Source organism: Patagioenas fasciata, chromosome 35, assembly GCF_037038585.1.
Source record: "Patagioenas fasciata isolate bPatFas1 chromosome 35, bPatFas1.hap1, whole genome shotgun sequence".
In the NCBI taxonomy this organism is placed as follows: domain Eukaryota; kingdom Metazoa; phylum Chordata; class Aves; order Columbiformes; family Columbidae; genus Patagioenas; species Patagioenas fasciata.
Window position 1 is genome coordinate 3,161,323 of NC_092554.1, and position 16,144 is coordinate 3,177,466.

General features: G+C 64.5%; 1 protein-coding gene across 1 annotated transcript; it reads left to right on the top strand.

Moving 5' to 3' along the window:
* Nucleotides 1-5,297: 5,297 nt before the first annotated feature.
* Nucleotides 5,298-14,974, top strand: CACNG8 (calcium voltage-gated channel auxiliary subunit gamma 8). The gene is made up of 5 exons (XM_071801061.1): nucleotides 5,298-5,557; nucleotides 8,210-8,293; nucleotides 10,132-10,272; nucleotides 12,804-13,471; nucleotides 14,816-14,974. Exons 1-5 carry the CDS (start codon nucleotides 5,392-5,394, stop codon nucleotides 14,972-14,974), a joined length of 1,218 nt encoding a protein of 405 aa, XP_071657162.1. The 5' UTR covers nucleotides 5,298-5,391.
* The last annotated feature ends 1,170 nt before the right edge of the window (nucleotides 14,975-16,144 follow it).

Genomic DNA, 16,144 nt, shown 5'->3' on the forward strand with positions numbered 1-16,144 from the left:
CTGTGTGATGCCCCCCCTCCCCAAAAATACCCCCGAGACCCCCAAAATAGTGCATAGGGGTGGGGGGGAATTAGGGGTTGGAGGGGTAACTAGGGTGGGAGGGCAATGGGGGGCTGATGTGGACAATTAAGGGCTGGGGAGTAATGGGGGGGTATGGGGGCAATTAGGGGCTGGGGAGCAGTTATGGGGTTGGGGGCAATGGGGGGTGATGGGGTAATTAGGGACTAGGGGCCAATTAGGGGCTGGGGGGCCAATTAGGGGCTGGGGGGGCAATTAGGGGCTGGGGGCAAGGGGGGTGATGGGGACAATGGGGCATTTAGGGGCTGGGGGGGGCAATTAGGGGCTGAGGGCCAAGTAGGGGCTGGGGGGGCAATTTTGGGGGTGATGGGACAATTAGGGGCACAATGGGGTGGTGATGGGTATGATGGGGTAATTAGGGTCTGGGGGCCAATTAGCGGCTGGGGGGCCAATTAGGACCTGGGGGGTCAATGGGAGGGGGTCCAAACCCCCCCATTCCCGCCCCCCCCCCTCCAGGGGGGCGTGTCCTCCCCGTTGCCAGGGCCCGCCCCCTCCGCATCCCCGTCTCCATGGCAACCCCGCCCACTCCCTTAACCCCGCCCTTCGCTGACGTCACCTGAGAAGCTCCTCCCTTCTCCCCCTCACCCCCCCTTTTTTTCCCCGGCCCGGGGGGGCCCCGCCCCCTCTCCCCCCCCCCCCCCCCCTTGCTCCCCCCTCCCCCCCCCGCCCGCGCTCCCGTCGCAGCCGCAACCGGAACCGGCACCGGGACCGGGACCCCCCAAAAAACCCCCCGGGAACCCCCAAACCCCCCCCCCGGGTATCGACACCCCCCCCCCAGGAACCGAGACCCCCAAAAGCGGCACCGAGACCCCCAAAAGCGGCACCGGGACCCCAAAAAGCGGCACCGGGACCCCAAAAACCCCCCCGGACACCCACACCTTCCCCAGGAACCGAGACCCCCAAAACCAGCACCGGGACCCCCCCAAAACCGCCCCCGAACCCCCCCCCGGACCCCCCGCACCCCAAAACCGGCGCTGAGAAGGTAACGGGGAAATGGGGGGGGGGCGGAATTTGGGGGTGGTTCGAGGGGGATTTGGGGGGACCCTGAGGGGCTTTGGGGGGGGCTGACGGATTTGGGGGATCTGCGGGTATTTGGGGGGGGTCCTGGGGGGGACTAATGGATTTTGGGGTGTTCTGGGGGTCTTTGGGGGTGTCCGGGGGGGCTGATGGATTTTGGGGGTCTGGGGGTCTTGGGGGGGGTCCCGAGGGGGCTTGAGGTCCAAGGTGGGGGGTCCTGGGGTGGCTGGAGGATTCTGGGGGGGCTCTGGGGTTCTTGGGGGGGTCTGGGGGGGTCTGGAGGTTTTGGGGGGGCCCTGGGGGATATTGGGGCTTTTGGGGGGCCCTGGGGGATATTGGGGGGGGTTCTGAAGATTTTGGGGGGGCCCTGGGGGATATTTGGGTTTGGGGGGATCCTGGGGGGACCCTGAGGCTTTGGGGGGGGCCCTGGAGAGATCTTGGATGGGGGGGGAAGGATTTTGGGGGGGTCTGGGGGACTCAGTGGGTTTTAGGGGGACCCTGAGGGGTGTTGGGGTCCAGGGGGGTCTTGGGGGGCCTGGAGGATTTTGGGGGGGCCCTGGGGGTTATTGGAAGCTTTGGGGGGGGTCCTGGAGGAATTGGGGTGTCTGGGGGGGTCTGGAGGTTTGGGGGGGCCCTTGGAGTTTGGGGGGGGGGGGTGGGGGTTTTGGGGGGCCCTGGGGGGAGAGCAAGAGATTTGGGGGGGTCCTGGTTAGGGGTCAGGGGGAGGACCCAGGCGTCCGGGGGGGCCCTGCGCACACGCGTGTGCAAAGAGGTGACCCCGCACACATGTGTGCACAGAGATCACGCGCGTGTGTGTGTTCCCGTGTCCCCGTGCTCGCTCTCACACACGTGTGCACGCCCCAACACGCTTGTGCATGCTCCAACAGGCTTGTGCACGCTCCCACACGCTTGTGCACGCTCCCACACGCTTGTGCATGCTCCCACATGCTTGTGCATGCTCCAACATGCTTGTGCACGCTCCAACAGGCTTGTGCACGCTCCAACACGCTTGTGCATGCTTCCATACGCTTGTGCATGCTCCAACACGCTTGTGCACCCTCCAACACACTTGTGCATGCTCCCACACGCTTGTGCACGCTCCAACAGTCTTGTGCATGCTCCCACACACTTGTGCACTCTCCCACACGCTTGTGCATGCTCCCACACGCTTGTGCATGCTCCAACACGCTTGTGCATGCTCCAACATGCTTGTGCATGCTCCAACATTCTTGTGCACGCTCCAACATTCTTGTGCATGCTCCAACATGCTTGTGCATGCTCCAACAGGCTTGTGCACGCTCCAACACGCTTGTGCATGCTTCCATACGCTTGTGCATGCTCCAACACGCTTGTGCACCCTCCAACACACTTGTGCATGCTCCCACACGCTTGTGGACACTCCAACATTCTTGTGCATGCTCCAACACGCTTGTGCATGCTCCCACACGCTTGTGCACGCTCCAACATGCTTGTGCATGCTCCAACATGCTTGTGCACGCTCCAACACGCTTGTGCATGCTTCCACACGCTTGTGCACGCTCCAACAGTCTTGTGCATGCTCCCACACACTTGTGCATGCTCCCACACGCTTGTGCATGCTCTCACACGCTTGTGCATGCTCCCACATCCTTGTGCATGCTCCCACACGCTTGTGCATGCTCCAACATTCTTGTGCATGCTCCCACACACTTGTGCATGCTCCCACACACTTGTGCATGCTCCCACACGCTTGTGCACGCTCCAACATTCTTGTGCATGCTCCAACATGCTTGTGCATGCTCTAACACGCTTGTGCATTCTCCCAAACACTTGTGCATGCTCCCACACACTTGTGCACGCTCCAACATTCTTGTGCACACTCCAACATGCTTGTGCATGTTCCCACACACTTGTGCATGCTCCAACACACTTGTGCATGCTCCCACACGCTTGTGCATGCTCTAACACGCTTGTGCATTCTCCCAAACACTTGTGCATGCTCCAACATGCTTGTGCATGATCCCACATGCTTGTGCACCCTCCAACAAGCGTGTGCACTCTCCCGCCTCCCCGTGCACGCTCCCGCACCAACCAGCCCCATGCACGAGGGCCCGCGCAGCTGGCGCGGGGGTGGACACCTCGGTGCACGAGGCCCCTCGTGCAAGGCCCTCGTGCAAAACCCTCGTGCAAGCCCCTCCCCCTGTGTCTCTGCAGCTCTTGGGCCGTCACGGAGGAGCCGCCAGCTCCCGGCGTGCGAGGTCACAGCCGAGGTCAAGGTCACGGTCACGGTCACGGCCACGTCCCCCCCCCATGGACCTCGCCCCCCCCCGGGGCCCTGACACGTGCTGGGGGGGCAACCCCGGACGCCTGGGTCCCTTCAGCCCCCGGACGCCTGGGTCCCTTGCCCGCAGCACGGGCAGGTGGGGGGGTGTAGGGGGGCCCGGACGCCTGGGTCCCCGAGCAGCTACGGGGTTGTAGGTGGCAAATTTGGGGTTCCTGAGCCACCCGGACGCCTGGGTCCCCCCTCCTACACCCCAGCAGCCCCTCCCCTCCTGAACGCCTGGGTCCCCACCCGGACGCCTGGGTCCCTCTCTATACACCGGGGGGATCTAGCGTCCAAATTTGGAGTCCCTGACCCACCCGGACGCCTGGGTCCCTCCCGAGCTCCCTTGGGGGCGTCCATCCCCATCCCCCCGAACTCCTGGGTCCCTCCCAAGCTCCTGGGTCCTAGGGCAGGCAGGGGGGTCTAGGATCCCAATTTAGGCTCCCTGCCCCACCCGAACGCCTGGGTCCCTCTCGAGCTCCCTTGGGGGTGTCCATCCCCACCTCCCCGTCCCCCTAGGTCCCTCCCGAACTCCTGGGTCCCTCCCGAGCTCCTGGGTCCCTCCCGAACTCCTGGGTCCCTCCTGAACTCCTGGGTCCTAGGGCAGGCAGGGGGGTCTAGGATCCCAATTTAGGCTCCCTGCCCCACCCGAACGCCTGGGTCCCTCCCGAGCTCCTGGGTCCCTCCCGAACTCCTGGGTCCCTCCTGAACTCCTGGGTCCTAGGGCAGGCAGGGGGGTCTAGGATCCCAATTTAGGCTCCCTGCCCCACCCGAACGCCTGGGTCCCTCCCGAGCTCCTGGGTCCCTCCCGAACTCCTGGGTCCCTCCCGAACTCCTGGGTCCCTTCCGAACTCCTGGGTCCCTCCTGAACTCCTGGGTCCTAGGGCAGGCAGGGGGGTCTAGGATCCCAATTTAGGCTCCCTACCCCACCCGAACGCCTGGGTCCCTCCCGAGCTCCTGGGTCCCTCCCGAACTCCTGGGTCCCTCCCGAACTCCTGGGTCCCTTCCGAACTCCTGGGTCCCTCCTGAACTCCTGGGTCCCTCCCGAACTCCTGGGTCCCTCCCGAACTCCTGGGTCCTAGGGCAGGCAGGGGGGGTCTAGGATCCAAATTTAGGCTCCCTGACCCACCCGGACACCTGGGTCCCTCCCGAGCTCCCTTGGGGGTGTCCATCCCCATCCCCCTGAACTCCTGGGTCCGTCCTGAACTCCTGGGTCCCTCCCGAACTCCTGGGTCCCTCCCGAACTCCTGGGTCCCCCCTGAACTCCTGGGTCCCCCCCGAACTCCTGGGTCCCTCCCAAGCTCCTGGGTCCCTCCCGAACTCCTGGGTCCCTCCCGAACTCCTGGGTCCTAGGGCAGGCAGGGGGGTCTAGGATCCCAATTTAGGCTCCCTGCGCCACCCGAACGCCTGGGTCCCTCTCGAGCTCCCTTGGGGGTGTCCATCCCCACCTCCCCGTCCCCCTAGGTCCCTCCCGAACTCCTGGGTCCCTCCCGAGCTCCTGGGTCCCTCCCGAACTCCTGGGTCCCTCCCGAACTCCTGGGTCCCTCCTGAACTCCTGGGTCCCTCCCGAACTCCTGGGTCCCTCCCGAACTCCTGGGTCCCTCCCGAGCTCCTGGGTCCCTCCCGAACTCCTGGGTCCCTCCCGAACTCCTGGGTCCCTCCTGAACTCCTGGGTCCCTCCCGAACTCCTGGGTCCCTCCCGAACTCCTGGGTCCCTCCCGAACTCCTGGGTCCTAGGGCAGGCAGGGGGGTCTAGGATCCCAATTTAGGCTCCCTGCCCCACCCGAACGCCTGGGTCCCTCCCGAGCTCCCTTGGGGGTGTCCATCCCCACCCCCCCGTCCCCCTGGGTCCGTCCCTGAGCTGCGCGCCCCCCCGGGGGCTGCGTCCCAGGCTGGAGTCGCTGAAGCGCTGGAATGGGGAGGGGGTGCTGTGGTGCGAGCGGGGGGCGCAGCTGCTGCTCACGGCCGTGGGGGCCTTCGCGGCCTTCGGCCTCATGACCATCGCCATCGGCACCGACTATTGGCTCTACGCCCGCGCCTTCCTCTGCAACACCAGCAACGCCTCCGGGGGGGGCGACGACGGCGGGGGGGGCGCCCGGGACCGCCGAGACCCGGGGGGGCTCACGCACTCGGGGCTCTGGAGGATTTGCTGCCTGGAAGGTGCGGGGGGGGGTGGGGGGAGGGGGTGGGGGGTGGGGGGAGGGGGGAGGGGCGGGGGTGGTGATGGGGGGGTGGGGGGGGAGAATTGGGGGGGGTGGGGGTGTTAATGGGGGCATTTGGGGGGTCATTGGGGACATTAATGGGGGGGTTGGAGGTGTTAATGGGGCCATTGGGGACATTAATGGGTCATTGGGGACATTAATGGTGGGGTTGGAGGTGTTAATGGGGCCATTGGGGACATTAATGGGTCATTGGGGACATTAATGGGGGGGTTGGAGGTGTTAATGGGGGCATTTGGGGACATTAATGGGTCATTGGGGACGTTAATGGGGGCGTTGGGGGTGTTAATAGGGGCATTTGGGGGGTCATTGGGGACATTAATGGGGGGGTTGGAGGTGTTAATGGGGCCATTGGGGACATTAATGGGTCATTGGGGACATTAATGGGGGGGTTGAAGGTATTAATGGGGGGGTTGGAGGTGTTAATGGGGGCATTTGGGGGGTCATTGGGGACATTAATGGGGGGGTTGGAGGTGTTAATGGGGTCATTGGGGACATTAATGGGTCATTGGGGACATTAATGGGGGGGTTGGGGATGTTTGAGGGGGTCACAGGGGACATTAATGGGTCATTTGGGGACGTTAATGGGGGTGTTGGGGGTGTTAATGGGGGCATTTGGGGACATTAATGGGTCATTGGGGACGTTAATGGGGGCGTTGGGGGTGTTAATAGGGGCATTTGGGGGGTCATTGGGGCCATTAATGGGGGGGTTGGAGGTGTTAATGGGGCCATTGGGGACATTAATGGGTCATTGGGGACATTAATGGGGGTGTTGAGGGTGTTAATGGGGCCATTGGGGACATTAATGGGTCATTGGGGACATTAATGGGGGGGTTGGGGATGTTTGAGGGGGTCACAGGGGACATTAATGGGTCATTGGGGACGTTAATGGGGGCGTTGGGGGTGTTAATGGGGGCATTTGGGGGGTCATTGAGGACATTAATGGGGGGGTTGGAGGTGTTAATGGGGCCATTGGGGACATTAATGGGTCATTGGGGACGTTAATGGGGGCGTTGGGGGTGTTAATAGGGGCATTTGGGGGGTCATTGGGGCCATTAATGGGGGGGTTGGAGGTGTTAATGGGGCCATTGGGGACATTAATGGGTCATTGGGGACATTAATGGGGGGGTTGAAGGTATTAATGGGGGGGTTGGAGGTGTTAATGGGGGCATTTGGGGGGTCATTGGGGACATTAATGGGTCATTTGGGGACGTTAATGGGGGTGTTGGGGATGTTTGGGGGGTCACAGGGGACATACATTATTGGGGGTGTTGGGGGAGTTAATGGGGGCATTTGGGGGGTCATTGGGGACATTAATGGGGGGGTTGGAGGTGTTAATGGGGTCATTGGGGACATTAATGGGTCATTGGGGACATTAATGGGGGGGTTGGGGATGTTTGAGGGGGTCACAGGGGACATTAATGGGTCATTTGGGGACGTTAATGGGGGCGTTGGGGGTGTTAATGGGGTCATTGGGGACATTAATGGGTCATTGGGGACATTAATGGGGGGGTTGGGGATGTTTGAGGGGGTCACAGGGGTCATTAATGGGTCATTTGGGGACGTTAATGGGGGTGTTGGGGGTGTTAATGGGGGCATTTGGGGGCATTTGGGGGGTCATTGGGGACATTCATGGGGTCATTGTGCATATTTACGGCTGCCATTGGGCACAGTGTCCCCATCCCCACGATGTCCCCATCCCTGCGATGTCCCCATCCCTGTGATGTCCCCATGATGTCCCCATCCCCATGGTGTCCCCATCCCCACGGTGTCCCCACCCCCACGATGTCCCCATCCCTGTGATGTCCCCATCCCCACGGTGTCCCCATCCCCGTGATGTCCCCATCCCCACGGTGTCCCCATCCCCGCGATGTCCCCATCCCCACGGTGTTCCCATCCCTGTGATGTCCCCATGATGTCCCCATCCCCACGATGTCCCCATCCCTGTGATGTCCCCATGATGTCCCCATCCCCGCGATGTCCCCATCCCCGCGGTGTCCCCACCCCCACGATGTCCCCATCCCTGTGATGTCCCCATCCCCACGGTGTCCCCACCCCCACGATGTCCCCATCCCCGTGATGTCCCCATCCCCACGGTGTCCCCATCCCCACGGTGTTCCCATCCCTGTGATGTCCCCATGATGTCCCCTTCCCCACGATGTCCCCATCCCTGTGATGTCCCTGTCCCTGCAGTGTCCCCATCCCCATGATGTCCCCATCCCCATGATGTCCCCATCCCCACGGTATCCCCATCCCCGCGGTGTCCCCATCCCTGTGATGACCCTGTCCCTGCAGTGTCCCCATCCCCACGATGTCCCCATCCCCACGGTGTCCCCATCCCCACGGTATCCCCATCCCCGCGGTGTCCCCATCCGCACGATGTCCCCATCCCTGTGATGACCCTGTCCCTGCAGTGTCCCCATCCCCATGGTGTCCGCATCCCCACGATGTCCCCATCCCCACGGTATCCCCATCCCTGTGATGTCCCCATCCCTGCGGTGTCCCTGTGGTGTCCCCATCCCTGTGGTGTCCCCGCGGTGTCCCCACGGTGTCCCCGCGGTGTCCCCACGGTGTCCCCGCGGTGTCCCCGCAGGGCTCAAGCGGGGGCTGTGCCTGAAGATCAACCACTTCCCCGAGGACATGGAGTACGACCACGACAGCGCCGAGTACCTGCTGCGTGAGTCGCCATGGCAACCGCCCCGGCATCCCCATGGCAACCCCCGTCACCATGGCAACCACCCCATCACCATGGCAACCACCCCATCACCATGGCAACTGCCCCATCACTGCGGCAATCACCCCGGCATCTCCATGGCAACCGCCCCAGCATCTCCATGGCAACCACCCCATCACCATGGCAACCCCCCATCACCATGGCAACTGCCCCATCACTGCGGCAATCACCCCGGTATCTCCATGGCAACCCCCCCATCTCCATGGCAACCGCCCCATCACCACGGCAACCGCCCCATCTCCATGGCAACTGCCCCAGCATCACCATGGCAACTGCCCCAGCATCTCCATGGCAACTGCCCCAGCATCTCCATGGCAACTGCCCCAGCAACTCCATGGCAACCGCCCCAGCATCACCATGGCAACCCCCCCATCTCCATGGCAACCGCCCCATCTCCATGGCAACTGCCCCATCTCCATGGAAACCACCCCAGCATCTCCATGGCAACTGCCCTCATCACCCTGGCAACTGCCCCATCACTATGGCAACTGCCCCATCACCACGGCAACTGCCCCAGCAACTCCATGGCAACCGCCCCATCACCACGACAACCGCCTCATCACCATGGCAACCGCCCCATTGCTGAGGCAATGGCTCCATCATCTCTGTGACAACCGCCCCATCCCCCTGGCAACTGCCCCATCCCCATGGAAACCATCTCAGCAACTCCATGGCAACCACCCCATCACTGCACCCACTGCCCCATCCCCATGGCAACCACCCCATTTTGTCGGGCAACCACCGCGTCACCATGGCAACCACCCCAGCATCACCCCAGCGATGTCCCCGGTGTTATCCCGGCGTCACCCCGGCAACCGCTGTGGCGTTGCCATGGCAACCGCCCCGGCATCGTCACCGCGATGCCTTGACGACCGGCTGCCATCATCCCGGCGATGCTCCTGCCGTTGCCATGGTGACGCGTCGCCCCGGCAACGGCCCCAGCAGCATCCCGGCCATGCCCGGGCGTTGCCATGGCAACCGCGGGCCCTAGCAACGGGGCTGCCACGGAAACCCCGCCCATAGCAACCCAGGCTGCTCCTGATTGGCTGCTGGTCTCAGAGCCACAGGAGCCTCTGCGTTCTGATTGGCCCCTGGTCACGGTTCCTCCCTTCTCTTCATTGGTTCCCACCCTCAAAGATCTCTCCTCTGATTGGCTGATGCCTTTAAGGCCTCCCATTGGCTGGGACTGACAGATCCCATGCCACTCCTGTGTTCTGATTGGCTGTCTACTTGATGCGCTCCCATTGGTCGGGGCTAAACGATCCTATGCCTTTCATGCATTCTGATTGGCTGCCAGATTGAGGGTTCCCATTGGCCGGGGCTAAGAGATCCCACGTCCTTTGTGCGCTCTGATTGGCCACCAGCCCTGGGGTCCCCATTGGCCAGATCTAACGAGGGGGCGGGTCTCACAGGGGATATTCTGGGCCCCCATTGGCTGTAATTAATGGAGGGATCTGTCAGGACTCTTCTGTTGTCAGTAATGAATTGGGGGGGTCTCTTAGGGCTGTCCCATTGTCAGTAACAAACCGGGGGGGTCTCCAGGACTGTTCCACTGTCAGTAATGAATAGGGGGGTCTCCAGGACTGTTCCATTGATGGTAATGGACTCGGGGGGTCTCTAGGGGTGGTCCCATTGTCTGTAATTAACAGGGGGGTCTCCAGGACTGTTCCACTGTCAGTAATGAATAGGGGGGGTCTCCAGGACTGTTCCATTGTCAGTAACAAACCAGGGGGGTCTCCAGGACTGTTCCATTGACGGTAATGGACTCGGGGGGTCTCTAGGGGTGGTCCGTGCCTCCAGCATCTTCCCCATCCTGAGCGCGGTGCTGCTGCTGCTGGGGGGGGTGTGCGTGGCCGCCAGCCGCCTGCGCCGCGCGCGCACCAGCCTGGTCCTGGGCGCCGGCATCCTCTTCGTGGCCGCCGGTGGGTGACGTGCGGGTCCCCTGGGTGCCCCAAACCCCCCTGGGGTCCCCCAAACCACCCCGGGGTCCCCTGGGTGCCCCAAACCCCCCTGGGGTCCCCCAAACCCCCCTGGGGTCCCCTGGGTGCCCCAAACCCCCCTGGGGTCCCCCAAACCGCCCCAGGGTCCCCTGGGTGCCCCAAACTCCCTGGGGTCCCCCAAACCGCCCTGGGGTCCCCCAAACCACCCCGGGCTCCCTTGGGTGCCCCAAAACCCCCTGGGGTCCCCCAAACCGCCCCGGGGTCCCCTGGGTGCCCCAAACCCCCCTGGGGTCCCCCAAACCCCCCTGGGGTCCCCTGGGTGCCCCAAACCCCCCTGGGGTCCCCCAAACCGCCCCAGGGTCCCCTGGGTGCCCCAAACTCCCTGGGGTCCCCCAAACCGCCCTGGGGTCCCCCAAACCACCCCGGGTTCCCTTGGGTGCCCCAAAACCCCCTGGGGTCCCTCAAACCGCGCCGGGGTCCCCTGGGTGCCCCAAAACCCCCTGGGGTCCCCCAAACCCCCCTGGGGTCCCCTGGGTGCCCCAAAACCCCCTGGGGTCCCTCAAACCGCCCCGGGGTCCCTTGGGTGCCCCAAACTCCCTGGGGTCCCCCAAACCGCCCTGGGGTCCCCCAAACCACCCCGGGCTCCCTTGGGTGCCCCAAAACCCCCTGGGGTCCCCCAAACCGCCCCGGGGTCCCCTGGGTGTCCCAAACCCCCCTGGGGTCCCCCAAACCACCCCGGGGTCCCCTGGGTGCCCCAAACCCCCCTGGGGTCCCCCAAACCACCCCGGGGTCCCCTGGGTGCCCCAAACCCCCCTGGGGTCCCCCAAACCGCCCCGGGGTCCCTTGGGTGCCCCAAACTCCCTGGGGTCCCCCAAACCACCCCGGGGTCCCCTGGGTGCCCCAAAGCCCCCCTGGGGTCCCCTGGGTCCCCAAAACTGTCCCGAGGTCCCTTGGGTGCCCCAAACCCCCCTAGGGATCCCCTGTGTCCTCCAAAGCCCCCTGGGGTCCCATGGGTGCTCCAAACTGCCCTGGGGTCCCTTGGGTGCCCCCAAACTCCCCTGGGGTCCCTTGTGTCACCCGGGGTCCCCTGGGTCCCCCACAACCCCTGGTGTCCCAGGGAGGGGTCCCCTGGGTGCCCCAAATCACCCTGGGGTCCCCTGGGTCCACAAAGCCCCTGGTGTCCTGGGGAGGGGTCCCTTGGGTGTATGAGTCCCTGGGTCCCCTGTCCTTTATCCCTTGTCCCATGTCCCTCATCCTTTACCCCTTGTCCCTGCCTGTCCCATGTCCCCCATCCCTTGTCCCCTGTCCCATTTCCCCATGTCCCCTGTCCCTTGTCCCGTGTCCCATGTCACTTGTCCCTTGTCCCCTGTCCCATATCCGTTATCCCTTGTCCCCTGTCCCCCATCCCTTGCCCCCTATCCCCTGTCTCATGTCCCTAATCCCTTGTTCCCTGTCCCCTCTCCCATGTCCCCTGTCTCCTGTCCCCTGTCCCCCATCCCTTGTCCCCTGTCTCATGTCCCCTGTCCCATACCCATTACCCCTTGTCCCCTATCCCATGTCCCATGTCCCCTGTCTCCTGTCCCCTGTCCCCCATCCCCTGTCCCCTGTCTCATGTCCCCTGTCCCATACCCATTGGCCCTTGTCCCCTGTCCCCTCTCCCATGTCCCCTGCCTCCTGTCCCATGTCCCCCATCCCTTGTCCCCTGTCCCATGTTCCCCACCCCATTCCTGTCTCCCCCTTGTCCCCCATCCCTTGGCCCCTGTCCCATGTCCCCTGTCTCCTATCCATTACCCCTTGTCCTCTGTCCCCCACCCCTTGTCCCCTGTCCCCTGTCTCATGTCCCCTGTCCCATACCCATTACCCCTTGTCCCCTATCCCATGTCCCATGTCCCCTGCCTCCTGTCCCATGTCCCCCATCCCTTGTCCCCTGTCCCCTGTCCCCCATCCCATTCCTGTCTCCCCCTTGTCCCCCATCCCTTGTCCCCTGTCCCATGTCACTTGTCCCTTGGCCCCTGTCCCATATCCATTACCCCTTGTCCCCTGTCCCATGTCCCCTATCCATTACCCCTTGTCCCCTGTCCCCTGTCTCATGTCCCCTGTCCCCTGTCTCATGTCCCCTGTCCCATACCCATTACCCCTTGTCCCCTATCACATGTCCCATGTCCCCTGTCTCCTGTCCCATGTCCCCCATCCCTTGTCCCCCATCCCTTGTCCCCTGTCCCCTCTCCCCTGTCCCCTGCCTCCTGTCCCATGTCCCCCATCCCATGTCCCCCATCCCTTGTCCCCTGTCCCCTCTCCCATGTCCCCTGTCCCTTGTCCCCTGTCCCCTCTCCCCTGTCCCCTGCCTCCTGTCCCACGTCCCCCATCCCTTGTCCCCTGTCCCATGTTCCCCACCCCATTCCTGTCTCCCCCTTGTCCCCCATCCCTTGGCCCCTGTCCCATGTCCCTTGTCCCCTATCCCCCCTCCTTCCCCCACACCCCCCCCACCCCCCCATCCCCCCACCCCCCCCCAGGCCTCAGCAACATCATCGGGGTGATCGTGTACATCTCTGCCAACGCGGGGGACCCGGGGACCAAGCGCGACGAGGACAAGAAGAGCCACTACTCCTACGGCTGGTCCTTCTACTTCGGGGGCTTGTCCTTCATCCTGGCCGAGGCCATCGGGGTGCTGGCCGTCAACCTCTACATCGAGCGCCACCGCAAGGCCCGGGGGGGCGGCCCCGGGGGGGGGGGGGGCGGCCCGGGCCCCCCACCCCCGCCTCCACCCCCCCGTGGTCCCCAAGGTCCCCGGCCCCGCCCCCGCCGCCGCTCCCGCTCCAGCTCCCGCTCCAGCGAACCCGGGCGCTCCCGGGATGCGTCCCCGCCGCCCCCCCCCACGGGGAAAAGCGGGGGGGAGGGGGGAGTGCGGGGGGGGGTGGGGGGGGTGCCCCCCCCGCCGATATTTCCATGTACACCCTATCGAGGGAGGGGCCCCCCGGTACCGCCCCCCCCGGTACCCCCGGTCCCCCCTTTTTGCAGCTGCACAACGCGTTTGGGAAAGACCCCCCCGGGGGACCCCCCGATAGCGCCTCGGGGACCAGCACCCTCAACCGCAAAACAACCCCCGTCTAGGGGACCACAGACCCCCCCGGACCCCCCCGGGACCCCCAGACCCCCCGGGATCCCCCAGACCTCCCTGAGAGCCCCCCGGATCCCCTTAGAACTCCTGGGACCCCCCCAGGACCCTTTAGAACTCCTGGGGTCCCCCGGACCCTCTGGGACCCCCCAGACCCCCCCTGAAATCCCCAGATCCCCCTGGGAACCCCCAGGACCCCCCAGACCCTCCCAGAACCCCCCAGGACCCCCAGACCCTCATGGGACCCCCCAGGACCCCCCAAACTCTCCTGGGACCCCCTGGGAACACCCAGGATCCCCAGAACCCACAGGGACCCCCCAGGACCAGCACCTTCAACCTCAAGATCACCCCCATCTCGGGGACCCCCCCGAGACCCCCAGATCCCCATCAGGACCCCCTGGGAACCCCCAAGACCCCCAAACCCCCCACTGGGACCCCCCCCCTCCATCAAGGGCTAAACTCTGCTCCAGCTCTGAGCCCCCCCATTCCACTGGGGATCCCCAAAACCACTCTGGTGGTGGGAGGAGGGGTCCCAAAACCACCGTCTCTTGAGGGACCCCCCAAAACTGCCAGTTCTTTGGGGGGGGACCCCAAAAGCGCTGTCATTTGGGGGGTCCCCGAATCTGTTCTCATTTGGGGGGGCCCCAAAACCACCATTTGTTGGAGGGGGGTCCCCAAAATGCCAGTTCTTTGGGGGGACCCCAAAACCGCTGTCATTTGGGGGGGGTCCTTGAAACCGCTGTCTCTTGGGGGGTCCCCGAAACTGCCAGTTCTTTGGGGGGGTCCCGAAACCGCTGTCTCTTGGGTTGGGGGGGTCCCCAAAACTGCCAGTTCTTTGTGGGGGGTCCTTGAAACCCCCATTTCCCAGTGGGGGGGGGGGTCCCTGAAACCGCCACTTTCACCCCTCCCCACCTGCCCCTTTCTTGGGGGGGGGGTCCCAGGGAGGACCCCTTGGGGTCCCTGTGCCTTATGGGGGGCAATGGGACCAGTGTGGCCCAGTCCCGGGGCAGGATCCGACCAGTACCCCCAGTGCCCCCCCATACGGGACCAGTACTGCCCAGTACGGCCCAGTGCTCCCAGTATCCCCAGTGCCCCCCCAATACGGGACCAGTACTGCCCAGTACGGCCCAGTGCTCCCAGTTTCCCCAGTGCCCTGGGCTGGCTGCAGAGCTGGGCTCTCCAGTGCAGCCTCACACCAGTTGCTCCCAGTAACAGACCAGTTGCTCCCAGTAACCACCCAGTTGCTCCCAGTATCCCCCCCACCAGTTGCTCCCAGTCCCCCTCAATTGGTCCCAGTTACCCCCCTCATTATTCCCAGTCACTTCCAGTCACTCTCAGTCTCCCCCAATTGGTCCCAGTTACCCCCCCCATCACTCCCGGTCACTCCCAATCTCCCCCAATTGGTCCCAGTTACCCCCCTCATCATTCCCAGTCACTCCCAGTCACTCCCAGTCTCCCCCAATTGGTCCCAGTTACCCCCCTCATCATTCCCAGCCACTCCCAGTCTCCCCCAATTGGTCCCAGTTACCCCCCCCATCCCTCCCAGTGTCCCCCGCCCGGTCCCATTAACGAACGTTGATTAATCGGGGAGGAAGAGGAAGGCGGGGGGGGCCGGGATCGTTGGGAGCCCCCCCCTCCACGAGCACGCGCAGCGCCGGGTGCCCCAGGCCCCGCCCTCCTGTACAGCCCCGCCCCTTTGTACAGCCACGCCCCCTTTCCCACATTGGCTCCGCCCCCTGTACAGCGCCGGGAGCCGCCCACTCCGGGGTTTGTCCCCGCCCACCCTGGGGCTTGTCCCCGCCCACTCGGGGCTCGGCCCCGCCCACCCCCGGGCTCGGCCCCCGCCCACCCCCGGGCTCGGTCCCGCCCACCCCGGGCTCGGCCCCGCCCACCCCGGGCTCGGCCCCGCCCCCTTGCATGGATTTTTACGGAAATTTCGCTCTTTAAAATAAAATGGGATCTCTGGACGTGGCGCGGGGGGACACGGGGGGACATGGGGGGACATTGGGGACATGGGGGACATGGGGGGTCATGGGGGACACGGGGGGACATGGGGGACATGGGGATGGGGGGACATGGGGGGACACGGGGGGACATGGGAATGGGGGGATAGGGTGGGACATGGGGGAACTTGGGAATGGGGGGACAAGGGGGACATGGGGGGCACAGGGGGACACGGAGGGACATGGGGGACACGAGGGGACATGGGGATGGGGGACATGGTGGGACATGGGGGACATGGGGATGAGGTGACACGGGGGGACTCGAGGGGACATGGGGATGGGGGAACATGGGGGGACATTGGGGATAGGGAGAGATGGGGGATTTTGGGGGACATGGAGGGGGGACACAGGGGGACAAGGTGGGACGTGGGGGCATGAGGTGACACTGGGGGACTTGAGGGGACATGTGGGGACACAGGGAAGTGGGGGGGACCCCAGAGCACCCACCTGGTTGCCATGTGAAGGGGAAAAGTCCTTGGGTCGTTGCCACAGCAACCCCGAGGGACCCCCCCCCCCCTCCCAGTGACCTCATGGGGGTGGGAGGTGTTGCCCCCGCGGGCTAATGGAGGCTCATTAATATTAATGAGGGAGGTGAATATTCATGAGGCACTTAGCAACAAACCAGCCGGGCCCTTAGCAACGCAACAGGCCCCGCCCTGCAGGCCATCCTGCCCTTCCATTGGATGACAGCCCTGTCAGTCAGGGAGAGAGGCGGGGCTAGGCGCCCCTCACACCT